General features: G+C 40.5%; 1 protein-coding gene across 2 annotated transcripts in view; it reads right to left on the minus strand.

Moving 5' to 3' along the window:
• Window positions 1-215: 215 nt before the first annotated feature.
• BRPF3 (bromodomain and PHD finger containing 3) overlaps window positions 216-25,857 on the minus strand; it is a 215,812-nt gene continuing 190,170 nt past the window's right edge. Inside the window, exons 7-13 of one of the 2 annotated variants that reach the window (XM_073666609.1) lie at window positions 23,743-23,946; window positions 19,741-20,022; window positions 16,797-16,881; window positions 13,453-13,529; window positions 11,025-11,119; window positions 10,771-10,928; window positions 216-1,149 (exon numbers count right to left, since the gene is read on the minus strand). In XM_073666609.1, coding sequence (XP_073522710.1) covers window positions 963-1,149; window positions 10,771-10,928; window positions 11,025-11,119; window positions 13,453-13,529; window positions 16,797-16,881; window positions 19,741-20,022; window positions 23,743-23,946 — 1,088 coding nt within the window. In that variant the 3' untranslated portion in view covers window positions 216-962. The remainder of the gene's footprint in view (window positions 1,150-10,770; window positions 10,929-11,024; window positions 11,120-13,452; window positions 13,530-16,796; window positions 16,882-19,740; window positions 20,023-23,742; window positions 23,947-25,857) is intronic. The other variant, XM_073666610.1, reaches the window with a different exon arrangement.

The raw sequence follows: 25,857 nt of genomic DNA on the forward strand, positions 1-25,857 counted from the left end.
GACTTAGCTGAGATGAATCTGTGCTACAGTAAATTTATCACTTAAACATGAGCCATGTATGAGGGAGTCGGAGTCGTGGAGTTGGTGTCATGGAAATTGAGGAGCCGGAGGTTTGGCTTACCGACTCCACAGCCCTAGTTAAGAAGACAATCACTTTTTGTACTGCTTCGGAGGACAATAAAACTTCAGGTGAGACAAATTTTCACTTTATTTATGATTCATAGCACTGTGGGTTAGGTGGAAAAATGTATTATGTCAATTTTGAAATAAAAAAGTAAATAAAAACCAATCTTCCAATTCACACATATCAATCCATTTTAATAAAGCAAGTTATATTTTTTCCAACTTTATTTTGGATGAACTATTCCATATTTATTTAAGTCAGCAGTTCATTTATAATATAGCTCTGAAAAATAAACAATTCCAACTCTAAAATCATACTTGTATTAAAATATGAAGTGGGTATTATATTATTTTACAAACTTGTAAGCCATAGTATACTTTGGTAAATTTTAACATCTGACAACACACCACACTAAAAGCAAAATCTGATTTAAGCAAACTTGTACTACATTACTTTGTCTATCCACATGGGAATAGCGTTTAATATAACATGCTCTAGTTCAGTAATTTGGCACAAAGAACCCAGAATGACCACTGTATGGAGATTTTTTAGTAAACAGCAAAATGGATGAAATTCACATAGAAAGATTTTTTCCCATACTCATCATAAAAGACTCTAGGACTTGCATATAAAAACTGGTGCAAATAAAAAGAGTAGCATATGCCTAATACAACCAATCAGATTCATTCTTTCATTTGTTTAACCGAAAAAAGAAAAAAAAAGTGAAAGCTGAATTCTGATTGGTTACCATGAAAACCACTTTCTATATACTGTTTTTTATACATGAAAACTCTCATTTCTAGAAAGTATACAACACTTTCTTACAGGTTCAGCAGGATTAGTATAGGTAGTTTGAGGCTATGAATGGGTGGTAGCCTCTGACACGGCTCAGATGGGATATGGCACGATCATAAGCCACCTGCACAGATTTGCGGATGCTTGTTTTTCGGCCTTCCAGCATTTTCAGCTTGTCTACTGTATCATCAGCTCCCAAAGGTCGGACCTTATCACTGGGAAGCCATTGCCTATAAGAAAAGCAAAAGAAAAGAAGATGTATTTTATAATGCAACTTAATAGATGGGGATTAAACAAAAAAAACATGCTTTTGCAAAAATATACAAAGTCCCAAGTATTATACATTTTACAAATAGTCTTGCAAAGTCTGGTGAGAATGTTTACTAAGAAGCACTATACCAAGCAATGAAAAGCCTAAAATGCTTAACCCTTTAAGGACTTGCCTATTTTACGCCTTTAGGACACAGCATTTTTTTATTTTCTCATTGTCACATTCCAGGACCATAGTATTTTTATTTCATCAATAGATCAGTGTCAGAATGTTAAATTAAGAATCTCATGTTCAGATTTGTAAATTTCTGCCCATCCGCAATAGATTAATGTATGATTTTGGATGTGTGGTCCATGTCTTTTTCTTCAGCTGTGACATAATATAATATATTACCCAACTTTAATTTACTCTTTATTGAGAAAAAAAAAAAAGAAAATCTGTCGTTTTAAGAGTTCCTAAGTTTTCGGTAATCATGGGTCAGCACTACTATGATAAATTACACTTTACAATTTTCAGTAAGTGAAGCTGTATGATGGCTTATTTTTTCTGAGACAAGATATTAGCTTTCAGCGGTGCCATTTTCTGATACATATGACTCTTTGATCACTTTTTATTATGTTTTAGAGTTGGAAAGTACAAAAGAAACAACAATTCTGGATTTTTTGTAGTTTTTCACTATTCAGTTTAATTGACATATTTACTTTATTCTGCAGTTCAATAAGATAATGCCAATTTATGATCCAAATTTATATAGTTTGTGTTTTATTTCTCCCAATTTATTTTTTCTTCTTAGCCCTCATTCACACATGGGTGTTCTATCCGTTTTTTATCACAGATACAAGACGTACCCATTATAATCTATGCTATTCGCCTGTCCACTTTTTCCCAATCTCATGGATGAAAAGTGCCAATATAAGTCTATGTGTCTGTGAAAAACACGTCCAGCACATGAATGGCATCCGTGTACAATCCGTCTGCAGTCTGTATTTAACATTGCAAAGGATAGTAGAAGCTTTGGAATTTATCCATCTGTGAAAAACACTGATGGTAAAAACAGACACAAGGACCAAACAACGATGACACCCTGATCCAAAATACTGATGACACCAGTATAGTTTTTTCACATACATGTTTAAACACGGGCATGTGAATGAGGTCTTAAAATATTTTTGTTTGGGGGTGGGGAGAAAGCAGCTTACCATATTCCGAGGCCTATCCTTTATTTCTTCATAGAGTTGTATCAGTGCTTATTTTTTGCAGGACAAGCTGTGGCATTCATTGGCACCATTTTGGGCACAAAACGGTTTGATAACATTTTATTTGATTTAATTTTTATATGAGGCCAGATGAGCAAAATACAAAAATTCTGGAATTGTATTCTTGAAATTGTATTCTTACAGTGTGCACCATACAGGACAAATTAAGATTTTTGGTACTCACTGTAAAATCTGTTTCTCGATGGTGCTAATTGGGGGGACACAGAGAACCCTGGGATAGTCTGCTGCCACCTGGAGGCTGACACTATTATTACATTCTAAACGAAAATTGGCTCCTCCCAAGCAGACTACACCTTGCCTGCTAGCCTGAGGCTCCCTCAGTTTAGTGAGAAAGCAATAGGAGAAGCAAATAAACATTAAATCATTTGGAAAACAATTTAATTACAATCAGAGAGAAGAAAACAACCTAAATGCACACCCAACTGGGCAACTAAGGGTGGGTGCTGTGTCCCCCAATGAAGACTATTGAGAAACAGATTTTACGGTGAGTACCAAAAATCTTAAATTTCTTGGTCGCTTCATTTGGGGACACAGAAAACCATGGGACATCCTAAAGCAATCCCTTGGGTGGGAAAATAAATAATATATTGTTACCACCAAATTCTCCACCGCTAAAGCCTGAGCAACTGCCACCTGCAAAATCTTCCTGCCAAGACCTGCATTTGTAGAAGAAAGGTGTGGACCCTTGAAAAAGGTATATACTAATGACCAAGTAGCAGCTTTACAGAGTTGCAGGACCGAAGCCTAGTGGTGAACCGCCCAGGAAGCCCCACCGCTTGCGTACAGTGCTCCTCAACCCCAAAAGGAGGCGCCCTGGCCTTCGCCCTATAGGTCTGAATGATGGCCATTCTAATCCAACGTTATAACAAACAAGGAATCAGACTGTCTGAATGGGTAGGTAGCTGATAAATAGCACCGTGCAGCCCTGACAACATCTAATTTGTGCAGAGCCTTTTCAATCAGATGAGAAGGTGCAGGTCAAAAGGAAAGCAAGACAATGTCCTCTTTTATGTGGAAAGCCAAAACCACTTTGGGGAGGAAGGACGGAACAGGTTCTGGTGCAGGATAAGGTAAGGTCCTCAAAAAGAGGGAGCCGCAAGCTCCGATACTCTAATAGAGGTGATGGCGATAATGAAAGCTACCTTATAAGCAAGATGAAGAGCAGAAATCTCTCTGAGGGACTCAAATGGTGGAGATTGAAGAGCCGCCAAAACTAAGTTAAAGTCCCACAGATCAAGGGGAAGCAGATACGGTGGTTTTGCACATGCTACACCTTGAAGAAAGGTCCTGACCTGAGGTCTAAAAGCCAAATCTCTGAAACAAAAACAGCCAAGGCTGACACCTGTCCCTTGAGAGAACTAAGTGCCAACCCTGACTGCAAGAAGGAGAGCTGATTGCATCCGATCGGTAATGCTAGAACCAGGTGCTGCCAATGTAGAAGTGCCAGACGGACGGCTCTGAGCTCCAACACATTGATCAGAAGTCTCTCCTGACTGTTCCAGGATCCCTGAACAGAGTGGCGGAAGATGGCCCCCCATCTGATAAGGCTGGCATCCTTGGTCAGAACCTGCCACTGGATGGGGAGAAGAAGCGACCCTGGATTAATAGGGATGACATCAACCACCACCTGGGAGACTGGCGACAGCGAACTGGAAGGAGGACTGGACGGTCTAGAGACTGTATTGATCTATGCCAACAGCACACTAGTGTTCTGTAGAGGCCTTGAATTAAATTGTGAAAACAGGACTGCCTCGAACGTTGATATCATCTTCCTTAAGACTCATGAAAAACGGAGAGAATGTCTCTCTGGCAGCCTCAGAATTCGAACAGAGGATTGCAGCGCTAGCCTCTTCTCTGGAAGGAAGATTGACGCTTGAATTGTATCGTATATCATTCCTAGAAACCAAAGCCAAATTGGAACTAACCCATACTTTGCCCTGTTGACAAAACATCCGAATTGTTCCAGATAATCTAAAATCTGTACACACTCGAGATTTTGGGAAAAGGAAGGTGCCTTGTCCAGAATGTCACCCAGATAGGGAATTACCACCACTCTCCTTGTCTGGAGCAGAGTCATAACTAGGGCCACAACCTTTGTAAACACCTTGGACACGGTTGTCAGCCAAAGGGAAGGGCCCTGAACTGAAAATGATCTTTGTTGATGGCAAAGCGAAGAAATTGCTGATGAGCCAGAAAGATAGGTACATGAAGATAGGCATCCTGAATGTCTATTGAGGACAGAAACCACCGAGCCTCCGTGGTTGCTGTGACCGACTGAAGCGGCTCCAACCTGAAGTGACGCAGCTGCACCCATTTGTTCAGTTGTTTCAGATCCAGAATGGGTCGTACCGGGGATGACAAATAAGTAAGACCCTCTGAAGTGTTCTGAAGGAGGAACCCTAATGATTACTCCTGCTTGAATTAGGGAAGCTATCGCTTAAGCTAAACTGTCTCTTATGCTGGGGGGGGGCGAAACCTAAAAAAAATAAATAAATAATAAAAAAAAAATCTTGCAGAAGAGCGACAAACTCTATTCTTCTGCCAATAGAAACGACCTCTCTGACCCATAAATCACTGACAGGTAAACCTGTTAAAAGCTTCTTAGAAACCAAATCTGCTCTCCATACTTTAAGACATAAAATACAACAAATGGCCACACAACTGCTTTGCGCCTGGGCAGAGCACTCAGACACATCTATTGATGCCGAACATAAGTATTTGCCTCAGTGATCTGATCCACAATGTCCGCCTCCTGGGAACCAGCCAGAATGCTGCACCAAAAATGCTTTGCCCAAGCAGTAACTGCCTTAAATACGCAAGTAGCAGCAAAGCAGAGCAGAGGGCAAAAACTGCTGCTTCAAAGGTGGACTAAGCCACAGACTCTATACGTCTTTCTGTGAGTTCTCTAAGTGCCACTACCTCAACAAGAGGTAAGGTAGTTCTCCTAGATAGGCGAGATATGGGAGTATCTACCTCAGGCGAAGAGGACCAAGATGCCACCAACTCCACTGGAAACACGTATAACAACTCCATATGACGGTTTCTGAAAATGCCTATCCCATGCCTTCTACAGAAGTTCCCCAAATTCCATGTGGTTAAAAAAATATCTAGCCACGCGCTTGCCAAAGAAACCTGTTTCAGTGGAGGGTCGGTGTCCTCTGACAACATCCCTAGAGAAGAGTCAACAGCTGACACCAGACTTTCCACCATCCCTCGACTTCCCCATCTGATATACCTCTAACACAGACTCTGAGCTGGAACTAAAGTCTGAGCGTTGGGGGGAGTTTATTTCCTAAGAGGGAGAAAAAGATCCTGGATGTCTTCCCAGAGAGGGAGACCTGGAGGATGAGGTAAAGCGAGGTCGCTTGGATCTCGGCCAAGATCGTCCATACTGGTGCGGCGTGGGAGGAGGGTCCAACTGACTCAATGGCGGTTGGAGCTCACGGGCACAAACACTCCACAAAAGTAACCAGAGTTCTAAACACCCTAGTTAGTCCGGCTACTGACTGAGCTATATCACAAGCCCAAGCAGGCGGGGTTATACTCTCTTCTGACATTAAATGGTCCCCTGAGCAGGTATAAGCAAGGAAGGAGGTGGAGCAGTACAGGAGCTACATAGTAGGCCACCGATTGCCCCGTGGAAAACTTATAATTACAGGCCAAGCATGAATAATATTTGATTAGTGGGAGCTGCACCAATGGCCATGCATGGTCTTCTGACATTATAGCAGGGGAAAAAAAATAACCGTGACCTTGCTGAGGAGAACCCAGATGTCAACAGCTTACCCTGTCCGCGGTCACACAAGAGCACCCCTGTGCCACTGTTGTCTGTTGAGCTTTGGCGAGTGCCAGAGACAGGAGAATGCGAGTGACGGTCACATGCAGACGCCATCATCAAAATACTACTGCGCAATAAAGGGCTGCTGTCTTAAAAGGAAGGAGTGAGGCCAAAGGGACGGGCGCCAGGAATCGCTGCTGATAGCCCAACACGTCTGGCCAAGGGAAACGCTGATTAGTCGGCTCAGCGGCAATGTGGATTAGTCAGGGCACGCTGGCAAATTTGAGTTACCAGCAGCGCGTCAAAGGCCTAATTACAGGGCTGCCATAGTAGCAGCAATGCTGACTGCACAGAACCGCCGCGCCAGGGTAGAGGCGACGCTGCCGAGCAACATCGACACTTAGTCCACTCCCACCTTACCCAGGTAATCGTGTGACCTCCGAAAGTAGTGGAGAGGGGAAAGCGATCCCTGAAGGACAACAGGGTGGAATCGAATCGGCCCGCCACCACAGCATCGAATTGCATAAGCCACCCAACAGCGCAGCGGAGCCCTGAGTCGTCGGCAGGACCCGGAGGCCGGGCTCTCTTTGAAACTCCAGTCCTAGCTATCCCCACCCTTCTAAATTACCCTAAAGCATAAAGCACAGGGAGGATGGGGGGGGGGGTCACACAGAGCCACAATAGGACTATACTCACCTGTGTTATAGACCGTCTCCCCAGTACCTGACACTGACTGTCTAGGTACTCTGGTCTGGCCATACTGACGTGAAAGGATACGGACTGCACAATTACAGCCTCTTCTCTCCGTCACTGCGTGGGTGAAACCCTGTTACCTTGGACATGATGCAGCTTAAAAACAAAAGAGACTTAGTCGTTTGGTTAGGCATTAAGATAGGTCGGAGCAGACCTTGTGTCCAACTAACACTATACAAAAACTGAGGGAGCCTGAGGCTAGCAGACTAGGTATAAATTGCTGGGGAGGAACCAATTTTCATTAAGAATGTAATAGTGTCAGCCTTCAGGTGCCAGCAGACTATCCCATGGTTCTCTGTATTCCCCAATGAAGCGACCGAGAAATAGTAGTATTAAAATTATATAGTTTCATTATATGTGTAACTACAATTACATTAATACTTGTACAGTGGTGTTCAAATAGCAGTCCAATATGACTAACCAGATTAATCACTGTTTTTGGTATAAATTATATTACCACATGTCAAACAATTTACCAGTTGGTGCAGTAGATTCTAAGAAAACCAACAGACTCAGCATTCATGATCTGCATGTTTTTGAGTCTTTAATTGAAAGGGGGTGTGTTCAAAATAATAGCAGTGTGGAATTCAATTAGTGAGGGCAATCATTCTGTGAAGAAACAGGTGTGAATCAGGTGGCCCTTATTTAAAGGTGAAGCCAGCACATGTTGTACATGCATTTCTCCTTGAAAGCCTGAGAAATGTGGGTTGTTTGAGACATTGTTCAGAAGAATAGCGTACTTTGATTAAAAAGTTGACTGGAGAGGGTAAAACTTATAAAAAAGCGCAGACAATGATAGGCTGTTCAGCTAAAATTATCTCCAATGCTTTAAAATGGAAAGCAAAACCAGAGAGACGTGGAAGAAAACAGAAGACTACCATTCAAACAGATCGAAGAACAGCCAGAATGGCAAAGGCTCAGCCAATGATCAGCACTAGGATGATCAAAGACAATCTCAAGTTACCTGTGAGTACTGTGACAATTAGAAGACGCCTGTGGGATGCTATTCTCTTAGCAAGGCGTCCCCGCAAAGTCTCACTGTTAAAAAGCATGTACTGAAGCAGATACAATTTGCCAAAGAACACATCAATTGGCCTAAAGAGAAATGGAGAAACATTTTGTGGACTGATGAAAGTAAAATTATTATTTTTGGGTCCAAGGGCCACAGAAAGTTTGTCAGATGACCCCCAATCTCTGCATTCAAGCCACAGTACACTCTGAAGACAGTGAAGCATGGTGGTGCGTGCAAGCATCAGGATATGGCCATGTTTCTCTTACTATGGTGCCAAACCTATTCACTACATACCAGGGATCATGGACCAGTTTGCATATATTAAAATACTTGAAGAGGTCATTTTGCCTTATGCTGAAGAGGATATGCCCTTAAAATGGGTGTTTCAACAAGATAACGACCCTAAAACATCAGTAAATGAGCAAAATCTTATTTCCAGTCATACAAAATTGAGGTTATGGAGTGACCAGCAAAATCCCTGAACCTTAATCCGATAGAACACTTGGCCAACAAATGCCAAAATATTGTGGGATGTAGTCAAAGCATCCTGGTCTGGAATAACAGTTGACAGGTGCCAGAAGCTTGTTGACTCTATGCAACATAGATGTGAAGCAGTTCTAAAAAAAACCTGTGGGTGTACATCTAAATATTAGGTTAGTGATTCACAGGAGTGCTAAATCCTAAAAAGAGAGTACATATTGTGAGTTTGTAAAGACAAATGGAGACACTGCTATTTTTTAGAACAGCCTAATGTTCATTTTTTGCTATTTTTTTAATGTAAAGTAGTTAAAAATTATATACATTTATCTTCATGTTTTGAATTAGAAAACAGTGTGTAATGTTCCCAATGCATGGAAATAAAAACTAGTATAAAGATTGTGTGCCTAACTCATGTTCTTGAACACACTGCTATTATTTTGAATATAATGAGAAAGAGAGAGAGAGAAAGCGAGAGAGAGAGAGAGAGCAAGAGAGAGAGCAAGAGAAAGAGAGCAAGAGAGAGAGAGCAAGAGAGAGAGAGAGCAAGAGAGAAAGCGAAAGCGAGAGAGAAAGCGAGAGAGCGAGAAAGCGAGAGAGAGAGAAAGCGAGAGAGAAAGCGTGAGAGAGCGAGAGAGAGCGAGAGAGAAAGCGAGAGCGAGAGAGAAAGCGAGAGCGAGAGAGAAAGCGAGAGCGAAAGAGAAAGCGAGAGCGAAAGCGAGAGCGAGAGAAAGCGAGAGAGAAAGCGAGAGCGAAAGCGAGAGCGAGAGAGAAAGCGAGAGCGAGAGAGAAAGCGAGAGCGAGAGAGAAAGCGAGAGCGAGAGAAAGCGAGAGCGAGAGAAAGCGAGAGAGCGAGAAAGCGAGAGAGCGAGAAAGCAAGAGAGAGCGAGAAAGCAAGAGAGCGAGAAAGCAAGAGAGAGCGAGAAAGCAAGAGAGAGCGAGAAAGCAAGAGAGAGCGAGAAAGCAAGAGAGAGCGAGAAAGCAAGAGAGAGCGAGAAAGCAAGAGAGAGCGAGAAAGCAAGAGAGAGCGAGAAAGCAAGAGAGAGCGAGAAAGCAAGAGAGAGCGAGAAAGCAAGAGAGAGCGAGAAAGCAAGAGAGAGCGAGAAAGCAAGAGAGACAGACTAGTACATCAATAGCTAAGTAAGAAGATGAAACCCAGAGGAAAAAAAAAAAGACAGGAGAAACACATGTAGCATGACATTTCTTTGAGAGGGGACACAAGGTCTTTAAATTTAAATGGTCAGTGCTAGAAGAGGATAAAGGCAATAATCAAGAACAAATTCAGACATGCTTGCTGCAAGGAGAAAAGTTCTCAGTTTTTACAATAGGATCTTTGTTTTTTGAAGCATAGAATGAAAAAGTCTCAACTTATAAGCGTTCCACTGAGTGTCCTAGGAGATATATATTAGCTTATGAATTGAAGGATATTACAGGAGAGACTGACATTTTGATATTCACAAATTTAAGAAAACAGTACAGGTATTGAATTTTATTGTAATTACGTGATGGATTATTCTGATCATATGTGCTATATCACATGTGCTCGTTGCAACACTGTGTTTTAATTCTAAGTAGATTTAAAGGGAATCTGTCACCTAGTTTTTGCTATATAGTCTGAGAGCAACATGATGTATGGACAGAGACCACGATTCCAGCAATAGATCACTTGCTGGGCTGCTGCTGACAGGTTTCCCTTTAATTGAGATTTTAACTGCTGTTTTGCCTAATAGGCGTGAAGCACATATTGAGCATATAAGCTCATAATTCGAAAACTATTGACGACAGATATATGCACATTGCATGCTAGGAAAAGAGGGATAACCCAACATGTCGAATTTTGTGCAAGTACACTTAAGCCATCTCAATCCATATTGAACTGCACCAATTTGGGGACTTGTGCATTCTTGTGAAGATGTGATAATTGCATCTCTGTATACATTGATTTAGACAAGTAAATGACATTTTTGCATCAATGTCTTGGCGATTATCTTTAGGACATCTGGAGTTATGTGAGAGAATCTCTATTATAAGTACACCCCCCAATGATTGCATTTAGTGTTGGCTCAAGCTGCATATATACTTTTGAGTCATTACATGTGCTTATCTAGAATCCTGACTCGGGTAACAGATAATCAGACCATAAATTAGTAATTAATGCAAATATCTAGGCAATTCCAAAGAGTTCATGTACTTTTTTTTCCTGCAAATGTATCCTTTTTCATAATATTATTGAGTGTATTAGTAGAGCAAATTGCCATTATCATAATAAAGTAGCTTTCTCACCAGGTTCTTTTATTGTCAAAAAATAAAACCAAGAAGAGTTTCTGTCCAGCATTTTCTAGCTGGCGCTGCTCCCCCAACTTAAGCACATCTAATGGTGGCACAGGAATGGGTATTCCGTTGTGAAGTAAGCCCTCTCTAGGCATGTTTGGATCAATAATCTGAAGTGAAAAAAATTCATATATAAATAAAAAAATAATCGATAACAGCATGCTTAGCAACTCAGGACTGACATTCATCACTAGATGTTCTCTTACCAAGGCAGGATAAGAGGGATATCCGCGGCATTTAGCCCAAACTAACTGAAGAGGCTTAAGTTCTGCACAACTATCCAATGTCATTCGACGACTCTCTATTAAGAATGGTGTACAGATTCAGAAAAGTTAAACATTTCGAAAGTAATACAGATATATAACTTTTAGTTCATTCTTAAAAGGAGTTGTCCACTACTTGGAGAACCCATCCCCAATTGCTATATTCCACTGTGTAAAAAAACAAAAGCCTACACTCCCCTCCGATGCAGTTACATCAACGTCAGTGTCTGCTCTCCCAGAGCTTGCGTGACGTTTTTATGCCATGAGAGCCCTGCATCCAATCGCGGCCACTTCACTTTCTTTGGATAAAACTGGAATTTGGAAGAAGTGAGAGTAGCTGTCTGACTTCCTCCAGATGTCAATTTGGTTTCATGGTTTGGTTTCAGTGAGGAGTTTAGGCTGTTGCTATATTCCCCCCATGCAAAATAATAAGTAGTGGACAACCTCTTAAAGGGTTTGCTCTCAACATGATAAATGGTTATATTTGCAAAGCGCTTTTAAAAACAAGTACGGTAACTTTGGAATATATTAAAGGGGTTTCAGCACGCACGGTCCTGGAGCTCATGTGTGGTGAAATGGCACATGGTGCCCGGCACCTTATCAGCGCCAGTGTCACTGTCCTCGCCTTCGTACAGATTGAACATAAAGAAGAAGGCCAGGCTGCAGCTGATCTAAGACTTGCTCTTGATGTTCAAATGTTCAATCTGTGATAAGGCAGGGACAGTGACTGGGTGCTGGGCACCATGTGTCATTCCACCGTACCAGAGCTCTGGAGCCGTGAGTGCCGACACTGCTGGAACAGCACCAGCACCGGAGGGGAGTATAGGTTTTTTTAATTTTATCAGGGCCAAACATTTAGTTCAAGAAGCAGTGGTCTTAGTAGTGGACAACCCCTTTAAACCCTTCCTGCCACAGCAAATTTTTGCATTTATGTTTTTTCCTCCCCTTTGTTCAAGACCCATAACCTTTATATTTTTCCATCGACACAGCCATATAAAGGCTTGTATTTTGCCTGCAGAGTTGTAGTTTTGATTGACACCATTCATTTTATAATATAATGTACTGGAAAACGTAACAATAATAATAAGAGTAAAAAAATACTCAAAGTACGGTGTAATTGGGAAAAAAATAAATAAACTTCAATTTCTCAATGTTTTGTTTTTACAATGTTCATTGTGTCATAAAAACATCCCGCAATATGATTCTTCAGGCAAATATGATTACGATAATACAAAACTTGTACTTTTTTATTTTAATGGCAAAATTTTTTTGAGATAATGTTTTTATTGATACTATTTTGGGGTATACACAATGTTTTGGTCATATATTATAAAATTTATTCCAGAGGTACAGTGACCAAAAAAAATAGATGGCAATTTTCTAGTTTCATCTTTGCTTTTGCTCTATGATGTTGGGCTATGGAACTTTAGATTTTTGTAGCTCTGACTTTCACAGATCTGATCGCTTGTTCTACATTACTGAGCAAAAGCTTTAGCGAGTTGTGGAAAAAATGCTGCAAAGAAAGAATACTTTGGCTCTAATTCACCGGACTACCATCATGGCAGGGAAGCGGTTGTTCAGCAGATCCCATGCTGCCATCCTAACCTATCAGCACCCCAAGATCACGTTGTGGGTGGGGTTTGGGAAAAGAAAGATAGGTACCCAGTACACAACACAGAGATTGACCGAGGAATTTAGGAAGGTTAGCTGCTATGATTAGAGCTTAGCTGCTCGGCTGCAGACAGATGACGGCTGTGTATGGCAGGCAGCATCTGTCGTGTTATCAGGCTTATCTATGTAGACCGCTCTATAAAAGGTGCAATCAACATGCACCCTATATGTAAAGGAGAAGCCGGGAAGGGGTTAAAATCTGTTCTCAGGAATAAAGGGATTTTATAGGTTACCGGTGGCCAGTCCTCAAGGAGTGCAACGCTTACAAGCTTTTTTCCTATACTGCTTGTAAGCACTGATCTGAAGCTGGCTGGATTCGGCCCCTGCTCTCCTCTAATGTTGCAGTGTTTGGGCCAGAGGGGCACAGAAGTGACTGATCTGAACTGTCGGTGAGGAGCACATTGCTCCCCTGCAAACAGGATGCCGGAAGGCATTCCGCAAATTATGGTCAAAATATCCAATTCTATCAATGGAAACCATTTTATTTTATTCCAAAGGAGCAAAAAAAAATTTCTGTCCATGTTATAGGCACACGGGTTCATGACTCAACCAGGCTTCAACCTGGACAGATTGTTTTCCATTGTAGACATAAACAATAGAAGATTGCAAGTAGAGATCTTTATAAATGTTAGGAATTTATACAGAAAATATGGACTTTTCTTCATAGTAGGCTTTATTTGCTACTACTGTAATCACTTACCTCGATTGTCATCGCCATTCATGGTTTCAAGCAGCAGTATGTGTGAGAGCGCTGGTTTTCCTAGAGGAGTTATATTCCTGAAATAACAAACATAACATTCACTAACAAGCCAATCTTTCACATACTTAAGCTCTTTCCTCGTTATCGGTAACTGACTCTCATGGACAAGATAAAGACAATGGTTATTGATAAATTCCAAATACTTACATGCATAATAATGTTGTTTAGGGCCCATTTAGACAGGCGGATTATGGGGGAACAAGTGTTCACAGGACATCCAGCCTAGACTGAATGGCAATCATCCCACGAGAGAACAAAATGCTCATTCGTCAAGTGTGATGATTGTTTAGCAGACCTAAAAATCATTGCAATCGGCAGCACATTGTCTTGTGTAAACAGGGGATGTGCTGCTGATAACATGATATTCAATGTGCACAGAACAATTGTATTAATAATCATTCTGTGAGCATAGCATTGGGGTCAGCCTATCATAGGCCAATAAAAAGGAGCCTGACAGGTGATTCATGCTGCCCAAACCATGGGCAGAATGTTTCAGGCGGTGGCTGTATGATCACAGCCATGTAGATTTGTCCGTGAAACGTCACAGTGATTCAGAAAAAAAAACCCATACTTTTAGTAGTCATGCTGTGCACTAGTCGTACAGTCGGGTCCCTGGCGGCTTCGCCTCACCCGCTGACAGTGACCGGCAAGCCTCTGCCAACATGTGCTTGACTGTGAACGTACAGCCAGTGCCTGACACATGCTGCAGACGGTTTGGCCAGTATGTGTCACCTGTCAGCTTCCCTTTAAAAGACTGCTGATCAGCACTGGCATTTAAATTAAATCTCCCGTGATTTCTCTATGCACTGCAATACTGGGAAATTACAGTATATAGTATAAGAGATCAAAATTAGCACAGTTACAAATCCCTTAAGGGGACTACAGTAAAGTAAAAATAAAAGAAGTGTGTATATATATATACATACATACATATACACACACACACACACACACACACACACACACACACACACACACATCAAAATACAAAAATTATGAAAACCATGTTAAAGTCGAAGAAAAACATACACATCAGAACTGCTGCTTTTAGGTCGCTGCATTACCCACAAAAAAACTGAATAAAAATAAAAGAAAACAAAATGGTAGAAAGAAAAACAAAAAAGTAAAAAACAATTCCTCCTCCTGCTTAAGGGAAGGAGAAATGACAGTTACAGGTCTCAGATAATGGCGACACCAATTTTTTTTTTTTTCTAGATTTTTTTCAACAGTGAAACAAGTTGGTATTGCTGTAATTGTACTGACATGGGGAATCATGTTGCCTGGTCGTTTTTACAGTACATTGAACACTATAAAAATAAAACAATGGCAAAATTTCACATTTTTTTCCCTCCTTTCACTGCACTTGGAATTTTTAACTGAATGTTTGCCTGCAGAGAAAAAAATGAAGATATATTCTCCCTTCAGCTGCTGCAGGTTAATGCTGTTTTTCTCATGCTAGACTCACTTTAAATTCCATAGCATCATAGCATGTCAATTTTTTGCACCAGTTTTCATTACAGATGTCTTCCTTTGAGCTGTATTAGCTAAAATCCACACCGTCTTAGTGCAGTTTAGGTTTCTTTGTGTCCATTTTTGGCAAAAAATCTGCTGCAAATCCATTATGTGTGCATTTACTCTGAAGGCATGTTCACTCATTGCCTATAAAATGCCGATGTGATCAGGGACATTTCTGCAAGTGTCCCGTTCATCTTCTATGACTGAAATGACTACACCACTTGAATGGGACAACTGCAGAACTTTCCACACCAATATGAAACATGGAAATATACCATTATTATGTGCAACTCCGGCCTGCTGTCATCAGACAAGACAAACAATAAGGGGGAATTAGCGATACCTGAAAAGAGGGCAGTGCAAATTACATATTCATACAGATATGTATAGACATGCATTTACCAACAGATTGAAAAAATAGGGATATGCTACATATATCAGTGTGTATGTATATAGAGTATATATTATGCGCACAAACCAGATTTTTCAGGCTATGAATGGGCATACCAGTTTTATACCACATGGTAGCATACGAAGGCTTCTATTAGTTTTTATCTGCAGAAGGTGCTATATTTAATATATAAATATCTATAATTATATAGCATTGGGGTCCTGGGTTCAAATCCCACCAAGGACAACATCTGCAAGGAGTTTGTATGTTCTCCCCGTGTTTGTGTGGGTTTCCTCCGGGTTCTCCGGTTTCCTCCCACACTCCAAAGACATATTGATAGGGAATTTAGATTGTGAGCCCCAATGGGGACAGCACCCATAATATCTGTAAAGTGCTGTGGAATTAATGGCGCTATATAAGTGAGTAAAATAAATAAATACACAACTTGGACGGACAGACACACACACTAAGCTTGGATGGACACACACATACAAACACTCATACTAAGCTTGAATGGACAGACACACACACTCTAAGCTTGGACACATATACACAAAGCTTGGATGGACACACGCTAAGCTTGGACACATATACACAAAGCTTGGATGGACACACGCTAAGCTTGGACACATATACACAAAGCTTGGATGGACACACGCTAAGCTTGGACACATATACACAAAGCTTGGATGGACACACGCTAAGCTTGGACACATATACACAAAGCTTGGATGGACACACGCTAAGCTTGGACACATATACACAAAGCTTGGATGGACACACGCTAAGCTTGGACACATATACACAAAGCTTGGATGGACACACGCTAAGCTTGGACACATATGCGCAAAGCTTGGATGGACACACGCTAAGCTTGAATGGAGAGACACACCCTAAGCTTGAATGGAGAGACACACCCTAAGTTTGGAAGGACCCCCACACACTAAGCTTGGACACATACACACACTCTCTAAGCTTGGACGAACAGACACATACTCCGCTTAGACAGACAAACACACATACTAAGTTTGGATATACCTACAAGCTCAGATTGGACACACACACTGCACTAGAACAACAAGGGCTGTGGATGGGGTTCTCGTGGAGTTGTGAACTCCTTACTGATTTGCTTTTTCTGAAGTAGTAATGAATTTGCAAACACAAATACATTTTCATTTATAAAGCAGTTTGCAAACATTTATATCTTGGGAAAATCCCTTAAACAAAACAATATAGGGACAGTGTAGATGCTGAAAATGCAATGGAACAAAAAAGTCCTAAAATGGTTTTTTTCTTCAGACTACAACTGTTTAGCAGCGAGTGGTGGAGTAGTAAGTATATACTGAAATGTGCCAATAGATGAGCAGATGTTACCTACCCAGAGGAATAGAAGGTTGATTCTTCAGGGCATTCAGAACTCTTGACTGAGACGGTGCCACCTCCTGCATCTCCATTACTGACTTCTGTGGCAAACAATGTAGGTAAAAAAGTTAATATGTTCTACTCATTTAAAATAAAAAAGGAACAAAAATGACAATGTCATGTTTATATCTATACAAAAAATCCTGCAACATTAAAAAATAAAACCTATAAAAAATAAGACTAAAAGTGTGCGCAGCGCCAGAAACGCGTCAGAGTGTTTTACCGCCAACATCTGGAAATTTGTATTCTCCTTTTTGATATGAAATAAAGTTTGAAGATTGTTTTAACTGGAGGCGCCTTCCCACTTTACGCTTTTGATGGATTTCTCTGGGGGTCAGCAGTTTTGGATACGGCACTCCACTGAGATGAAGCAGGCATGAGATGATATAGTACGGGGAGATTTTTTTTCTTTTTTCAAGTCTTAAAAAACAGTTTTGTTTGTAGTGATTCACATTTAAAAAAAAAACCCAACCAAAAAAAAGATATCCTTTATGGAGCAAATTAACTCATGCCGCTACAGAAGATCCTGCAGTCCTACTGGAGCACTAGTACATGATTACCCAATGTCGTCCTGGCAAACACAGCAGCTAGGTGTTTGGACAGAGGGAGGAGGCTCCCTTTGTTACCCTAAGGGCGTAGTGTCATAAGCACCTTGATCATTTTTGCTTCCTAAAATGTTATTAAATAAGTGCTTGATATCACTGAATTTATTACAAGTTATAATGAGAAGGTAACACTAAAAGATACTTTGAAGAGTGTTAAAATGATTAGAAAGAAAAATAGAATCACCTCCATATGGGTCTACTAAAAAAATATAACTCTAAATGACTCAATGCTGGGTAATATACCACTTTTTACAATGGTACCCTATGGGTGATGGATGTCACTGTATGGCATCCATCATAGATCTCTATCAGACATAATAAGTCATGAATGTTTATTTCTGACTGTGGTTAGTCGTCATCTGAAAATCTCACTCTGTAATACACAGCCATAATGACTGAGAAGCTTCACTGAGCACAAGGTGAAGCCTGAAATTACCCAATTATGAATTGCAAAAAGAACCAGCCATTTTTACGTCACATAAAAGACGATATAATCTGCAGAAAAACATGACAAAGTGATGGTATTACCAATGGCCAATAAAATGGAACGGCGTATTCTTTGAGGTGTTCGCTCTATAGCTATGTACAAGAGCTTTAAGCAAGTTTAGAAAAAGTTCTGTGATGTAAAAATGCTTTAGAAAAATAGAAGCGTTAATGCCACGTTCCCATGATGAGTAACAAGTGCAGAAAATCTGCAACGTCAAAAACTCAAGGACCTAGATTTATTTATTTTACTCACTTATATAGCGCCATTAATTCCACAGCACTACACAGACATTATTGATATTAGGTAACTATTGTTTTATTGCATTTGTATGGTTTTTTAAACATTGTTTAATTTTGTTTTTGATGCTGTAGTGTTATCGTGTTTTTTCGCGATGCGGTTTTTGTCTCTTTTGGTAGGTCATGTTTTAAATAAAGCTGCTTTGTTTTTGAAACATCTTGCGTTTCGGCAGTGAAAATGTGCTAAATACACATGCTGCAGACATTTGCATCTAATGCAATTCTATGGGAAAAATCAGCACATAAAACTCAGTTCCCACAAGAGAAGTGGACATGTGGATTTCAGAAACACAGCACAGGTCAGTTTACGCTGCATAAAGCAGCACAGTGGGCATGAGATTTCCATAAATCCCATCCACTCTGCGGCGTGATTTTGCAAAGTGTAAAATACGATGCGTTGAAAAATCAGACTTCTTGAACTTAATTGCGCTCTGGTTCCGTTCCAGCAGAGTCAGGCCTTTGGTGACCATGGGAGCCTTACAGCCCATCAGCATCCACTGTTGGGCTTCTGCACAATTACTACTTCTGCTTGTCCGACATTCATCCGAGAGAAGTGAAAATGCAGGAGCCCAAAAGTGGCCGAGACCACACAAACCCCGGCCGGCATCACTGGAACTGGTGCGGGGGGAGACTATCTTTTATTCTCATTTCACAAGGGCATTAACACTTTTTGCACTTCTACTTTTGAAAGAATTCTAACTTTGTAGCATTTTTCCTTTACTTTCTTAAAGAGTAACAGTTTTAAATTATTATTTCATAAATCAATAGTCCACATGAAAATAAGAAGCTTTGTAATATATCTCATCAGACAAATATGCTTTTTTCTCCTCGAAAACTGATCTTTTTTTCTCAAAATTCCCAATTCTGGGGTAAAATCTGTATTCAGTGAAGACCAACTTTCCCGTTACGGAGATCGAAAATGGCAGGTGTTACTAATGATATTCTATGTAGGACGATGGAGGAGCTCTGTCTCTAGCTTGTCCTCCCCTCTCACACAGAATATTATCAGTAACAGCTGCCATCTCCTAGAATAATAATCTTTATTTTTTATATAGCGCTAACATATTTAGCAGCGCTTTACATACATCATCGCTGTCCCCATCGGGGCTCACAATTTAAATTCCCTATCAGTATCTCAGTCATTGGAAAGTCTGTCTTCACTGAATACAGATTTTATCCCAGAATTGAGAATGAAAGATCAGTCTAGGAGGAGAAAGAAGCAAATCTCTCTGATAACATATATTACAACGTTTCTTATTTTCTTGTGTACAATTGATTTAGGAAATAAAAACTAAAATGAGGGTTGCACTTTAAAACTTTTGCACAGCATTGTATATCAGATGCCACTATAGAAAATGACGCTTTGATTCACATAGTTTACATCATCTACAAAAGTATTACACAAATTCCACTGTTCTATATTAATCACAACTCTCAATGAAAAGTTATCGCCCTGCCCACCACCATATACTATTAACCATAATAGTATACTATTACAAAATAGAATGGCACCTGTAGGTGGATGGAAGATAGTTTTCTCTTCATCACTTCTATTGCCACTGAAAGATTGTCGAGTTTTTACAGATGTTACTTTTGTGTTATTCGGGGATTTTCCCAATGATACAGAAGTCCTTCTTCTTGAATTCTGAACTGGCGAGAGATTCCTTGCCTGATTATGGACAGGATTATGTGCTATACGTTGCAGAGAAGGGGGGTGCTCATGAGCAGTGGCATTTTGTATTGGCATACTTGGATTTGCTGGTTCAAGCATAGGCGGATGCATTGGTTTGCCTTCTAAAATGATAAAAGTTGTATATGCGACTTATGAATACACTGAAAAAGCACCTCTATAAACAATAGCACACATTTCCTGGTTACCAAACTCGCAGTTTCATATACACGTTGTGTGCACAATTATTTGGCAAGTGAATATTTTCACCATATCATCACTTTTATCCAGATTTTCCAATCCCAAGCTGTAGAAACTTGAGTGCTTATTGGATGAAGCAGATCAGATGATGTGTATTTGTGTAATGATGGACGGTGTGATCTAAGGATATCACCACCCTTTATAAAGGTGTGCAGAATTATTAGGCAGCTTGTTTTCATCAGGCAAAATAGGCCAAAATAGAGATTTAACGGAACCATCAAAAGTTTTGCTGCAAATAGTCAAAAAACATGTTGAGAAAAAAAAACGCACATTGATTCTTAAATCTTTGGCAGACAAACATGAAGCAACCAGGAAGCCATTATCATCAAGTGCTGTCATATTCCAGAACTGCAACCTGCCTGGAGAGACCAGTGTACAAGGTGTTTAGTGCTCAGAGACATGGCCGAGGTAAGGAGGCTGAAACCCAACCACCAAACAAGACACAAGTCGTCAAGACTGGGCCAAGAAATAGCTGCAGACAGATTTTTCAAAGGTTTTATGGACTGATGAGAAATGAGAGGGACTCTTGACAAACCAGATGGATGAGCCTGTGGCTGGATCAGTAAAAGGCACAGATCTCTACTTCAACTCAGACACCAGCAAGGTGGAGGTGGAGTACTGCTATGGGCTTGCATTATTAAAGATAACCTGGTTGGAACTTTTTGGGTTGAAGATGGACACAAAATTAGCTCCCAAATCTACTGCCAGTTTTTTTAAGATACTTTCTTCAAGCACTGGCACAGAAAAAGTCTGCATCTTTCAAGAAAACCATGATATTTATACAGGACAATGCTTCATAGTAAGCATTGAAGTCTCCACTGCTTGGCTAGATAGTAAAGGCCTTAAAGATGAAAGAATAATGACACATGGCCCCCTGCTTCACCAGAGAACTTTTGGGCCTTCTTAAACCGGAGATTTACGGAGAAGGAAAACAATTCACCTATCTAAATAGTGTCTTGGAGGTTGTTATTGGTGCTGCCCAAAAGGTTGATTGTAAACAGATTAAAAAATGGACAAGCCCCATGGATGGAAGGCTTATGACTGTTAGAAAAAAGTAGGGGGGCGATATTGATCAAAATATATTTTTGTACGTTGGTTGTTTGGTTATTATTCTCACTTTAACAGATGAAAATAAACAATTAAGATGGGAAAATTATGTTTTTCATTTAGTTGCATAACAATTCTGCACACTAATAGTTTCCCAATAATTCTGCACACAGATATTCTCCTAAGAAAATCTCACTTTTACTTTCTTAAACTATTTAGGTCTCAGATATAGTAACCTTTTGGACTGACCAACAGCATTGTAGTGGTTCAATAATAAAATTAATCATCAAAAATACAAATCGCCTAATAATTGGGCAGACAATGTAGTTATGTAGTTCAAACCCTGTAGTGCAGGGGTGGGGAACCTTTTTTTCTGCCAAGGCCATTTGGATATTTATACCATCATTCAGGAGCCGAATAAAATGATAAACTTGAAAATTACCCTGCTACATTTGGTCAAACAGTTAATTAACTCCCCCCTAATGTGAGGGCTGAAGGGGCTTGTCTTTGGTGCTGCTGTGAGGTTAGGTGGTATGGATGATATAGCTAATCGTAACGGCTTTTCCAGATTTAAATTGGTCTGCAGCGCAGGAGACCCTTTCCAATGATACGTTTTGTAAAGAACTCACAGCAGTAACTCGTACTGAACACATGAATATTACTCTGTATGTTTCCTCACTGGGAGATTCATCACTGCTCACGTTACATTTATAGAACTCAAGCAGTTGGAGATCTGCAGTAGATACATCACATAGGAGACACCGAGACACTTTGGGGCCGCGGTACAGACATCACAGGGAGACGTGGGGCCACGGTACAGACATCACAGGGGCCGCTTAATGTGGCCCGGGAGCGCATTGCGCGCTAACTCTGCCCACAAAGTATGTCCTGGCCAGTGTAAGGACGTAATCTTTCATTGCACACATCGCAGAGTTCAGTAGTAATAATAATAATAATAATAGTTTATTTTTATAGCGCCAACATATTCCGCAGCACTTTACAAATTTTAGGGGGGGACTTATACAGACAATACAGAATAAGCATATCTCATATCGAACGGAGTGAGGGCCCTGCTCGCGAGCTTACAGTCTATGAGGAAGTGGGGGAGACACAAAAGGTAAAAAGTACATATATTGTATAATGCAGCCATGATATACTAAATAGGATAGTAGTAAACGCTGTGAGCAGGTGCTGGCAGAGTAAGAAGACATTAGGGGGCCGGCGGCCATCAAAACGCAGCTGCCTGCCTGAGCACTGCGGTCCCCAGGAATCTACCCAGGGGCCAGAGAAAAGGTTCCCCACCCCTGCTGTTGTGGGTGCACTGGTCCTATTTTATAAATCAATGCATAATTTTGGACCAGACTATCTTTTCTTGCATATGCCATGGACTTCAAAAGAGGCAACAATAACTAGATTCTGGAATATAAGGCAAGCGTCTCTTATACTGACCTTATAATTAACCAGTGCTCTGTTAAAGAGGTTACCCAGGATTTTTTTTGCACTATGTGCCTAAAAAAGAACAGGCAAATAGTTGCTAACAAAGGCAACAACCAGCCTGTTGTACCCAGCGCTGGCTCAGAGTGGCCACTGACTGCTCCTGCCAGCGATTCAACTGCTCCATGTCGACAGAGCAGCTCTTCTTCTTCATGACTGCTGGTGACATACTGACTGACAGCTGGCTTGTCACAGTTAGGAGACGGCTATCAAATCCCATGAACAGTTCAGATCGGATAAGCCAGAAGCAGCTGTGTCGCCAACAAGAGCGGTTTGTAACCGTTCTGTGCCGGCCAAAATTGGCACTGGGTGTAACAGGCAGGTAGTTAGCAACTATCTGCCTGTTATTGTTTAGGCACATTCTAAAAAAAAAAGTCCCAGATAACCCCTTTTAAAGACACATTAAAATAAAAATGCTTACTTTCCTTACATCATTGGTAATTCATCTGGGTCATGACTGGTATACATTGCTGCCACAGGGAAAATGCTTGGCCAGGTGTGTTTTACCCCAGAGATATCAGTTGATCACTATGTAACCAGCTTTGTGAAACAACTCATTTCATTTTTTTTTGCCATTTATATAAGATTTACCAGGACTAAAATATTCAAAGTCCAATGTGTGGTTGTTTGGGATACTACCTTCTAACAAACCATGACAACCATCATAAAGGCACCGTATGGCTCGCTGGCGCTGGAAAAGCACCACCCCCCTCCATTGCTCATGCACATACAGAGGACCCTCCATATGTGTGGCTCAGGATTTATGTTCTGCTGATCAGTCGAATTCTAGAGTCAAACATCCACTAATCAAATGGGAAGGCCATAAAGGGAAGGCAGAAGAGTTGGGTTCCACAGACTCTAATGCAGCAAAATGGAACATGTACTACCACGGGGCACAAGGATCTCACGTTCTGGAAATTGGTAGACGTAGCAAAGGTTGGACCCCCCAAGTGTTATGCCAGTTATTACCTTTATTGCAGATTAAATGGTCTTCTATACTTATAAAAGTTCCATTTGCATAAAGAGAATGAAAAAGCATTCACCTGTGCAAGCCTCCAGCACCTCTTTGTCACTTGGTATAAGCCTTTGTCGTAGAGTGTTAATCTCCCGGCGTAACGATCTCAGGCGCCTTGTGCGGGCTCCACTAGATCGCATGTTGCTGACTATGTCCAGTTTCTCCAAGAGTTCTTTGAGCTGGTATTCGGGGGGCAGGTGGGCCCTGTTTTCTGGACACAAGAGCTCATCCACTGAAACGCAGATCAGAGCAAGTTACGACAATATCTCAAGTGTTCACACCCTACTAGTGCCATTCATACCGTATGAAGAGACAAGCATAAGGATAGACACAAAGATACTATCGCTCTTGGGGCTCCACAGCTAACCGTATAATTAGCACATGGCTGAACATTCAATTTACCATTGGGAACATTACATTGTAAGAGGTTTAGGATTCTAAAACTGTAAATTCATTGAAATATTAATTCTAAATATGGGCTAAGCAAGTTATATGTTTCAGCCTCAAGAAGTGAATGTAATGGGCACCATCATGTACCAGAATGAAAAAGAACGTTTTGGGTTCATTCAGAATTAAACTTAATTGTCTCTTAGATAAATTCTTTTTGGATGCGTTTTAAATTGAAATATATTCCCCTGACTTATACACTGGGTTGTGAAGTTGCCAAACATCAAAAAATTCATAGACCATCGGTCAAAATGTCAGATCTTTCTGCTGCAAACACTAAACGTGTGCACGTACCCTATGATGGTTCTCCAATGTTCCCAGAAATACATATGTTGACTGTGTGATTTTTTGATAAGCAGTCCAGGAAAAATACAAAACTGGCAGCCCGGCTTATATACCGTCACTGTCACAGCTAAATCATTGATCGAGAAGGAGGAGGTCTCCGCCATAGAAATGAGGCGGCCAGCCAAGCCCTCCCATACACAGCGCTGTTCACACTGCTTGACCGTATACATTTCAAATTTAAACACCACTAAAAAAAATTTCGTTTTCCTAACTGGACAAGCCAGATTTAACCGATTCACGACTAGGCACATTTATGTATTGCACTTTAGTTTTTTCCCTTCTCCCTTTCTTCCAATATCCATAACCTATAATAATATAACCTATATAAAATATATTTGTTCACTGACATAGCCCTGTGACAGCTTGGGTTTTTCTCACAATGACATGTATTTATGAATGACACCATTCATTTTACCATATAATGTACCAAAAAAAAGGCAAAATATCTCCACCTGAGATTGAATACGCATTGCATTTTTTTTCTATATGTAGTAAAAATGCCTAAGCGACATGAATACGGCAATAGCAAGCTTATATAGGTCTTTAACAATATCTGTGGTGTATATTATACACTGCAAGTTGAACAGGAATTTATTTTTTTAATAAAAAAAGGTTCCCTTTTTTGTCAGTACATTATATGGTAAAATCAATGGTGTTATGCAAAACTACAGGCTGTTATATAGTTTGCTGTATTATATACAGCAGTATCCTTTATAATTTTTCTTATTATTATTCTGGGGATTAAAAAAAAAAATAAAAAAAATACAACTAAAAAAAATAAAAATAATTGGTTTGTATTGTCACGCTCTAAAATTCAAACTTTCTATGTAAATATATTTCTCAATGTGCTATTGACATGAAATACCAGATGTCGATAACAACCCATCAAATTCACAAAGGCAAAGAAATCAAACCATAAATGAAGTTATGTGTAATAATGAGGAAAGAGGTGCAAAAAGCCATGACACCAGCTGAAATCTGTAATTAGAAAGCAATCCTGCCACTTAGTGAAAAATAATATCAGCCGGTTCACAAGGGTGTCTCATTATCAAGATGCCACACAAGAAACATCTCAAGATGGGTAAAACCAGTGAGCTGTCTTCAAGACCTTCGCAACCTTATTCTTACAAAACGTACTGATGACATTGGTTACAGAACAATTTCTAAAATACTGAAGGTTCCAGTGAGCAGTGTTGGGGCCATAATCTAGAAGTGGAAACCATAAACCAGCCAAGACCAGGTGCTCCTCGCAAGATTCCAGAAAGATGGGTGAAAAGAATCAGAAGAGTTATCCAAGACACAAAGGACCGCCTGTGGAGAGCTACAAAAAAACCTGGAATCAGCAGGAACA

The sequence above is a fragment of the Phyllobates terribilis genome, unplaced genomic scaffold, assembly GCF_046119375.1.
Source record: "Phyllobates terribilis strain yellow unplaced genomic scaffold, ASM4611937v1 Scaffold_2__4_contigs__length_985480577, whole genome shotgun sequence".
NCBI classification, from domain to species: Eukaryota; Metazoa; Chordata; class Amphibia; order Anura; family Dendrobatidae; genus Phyllobates; species Phyllobates terribilis.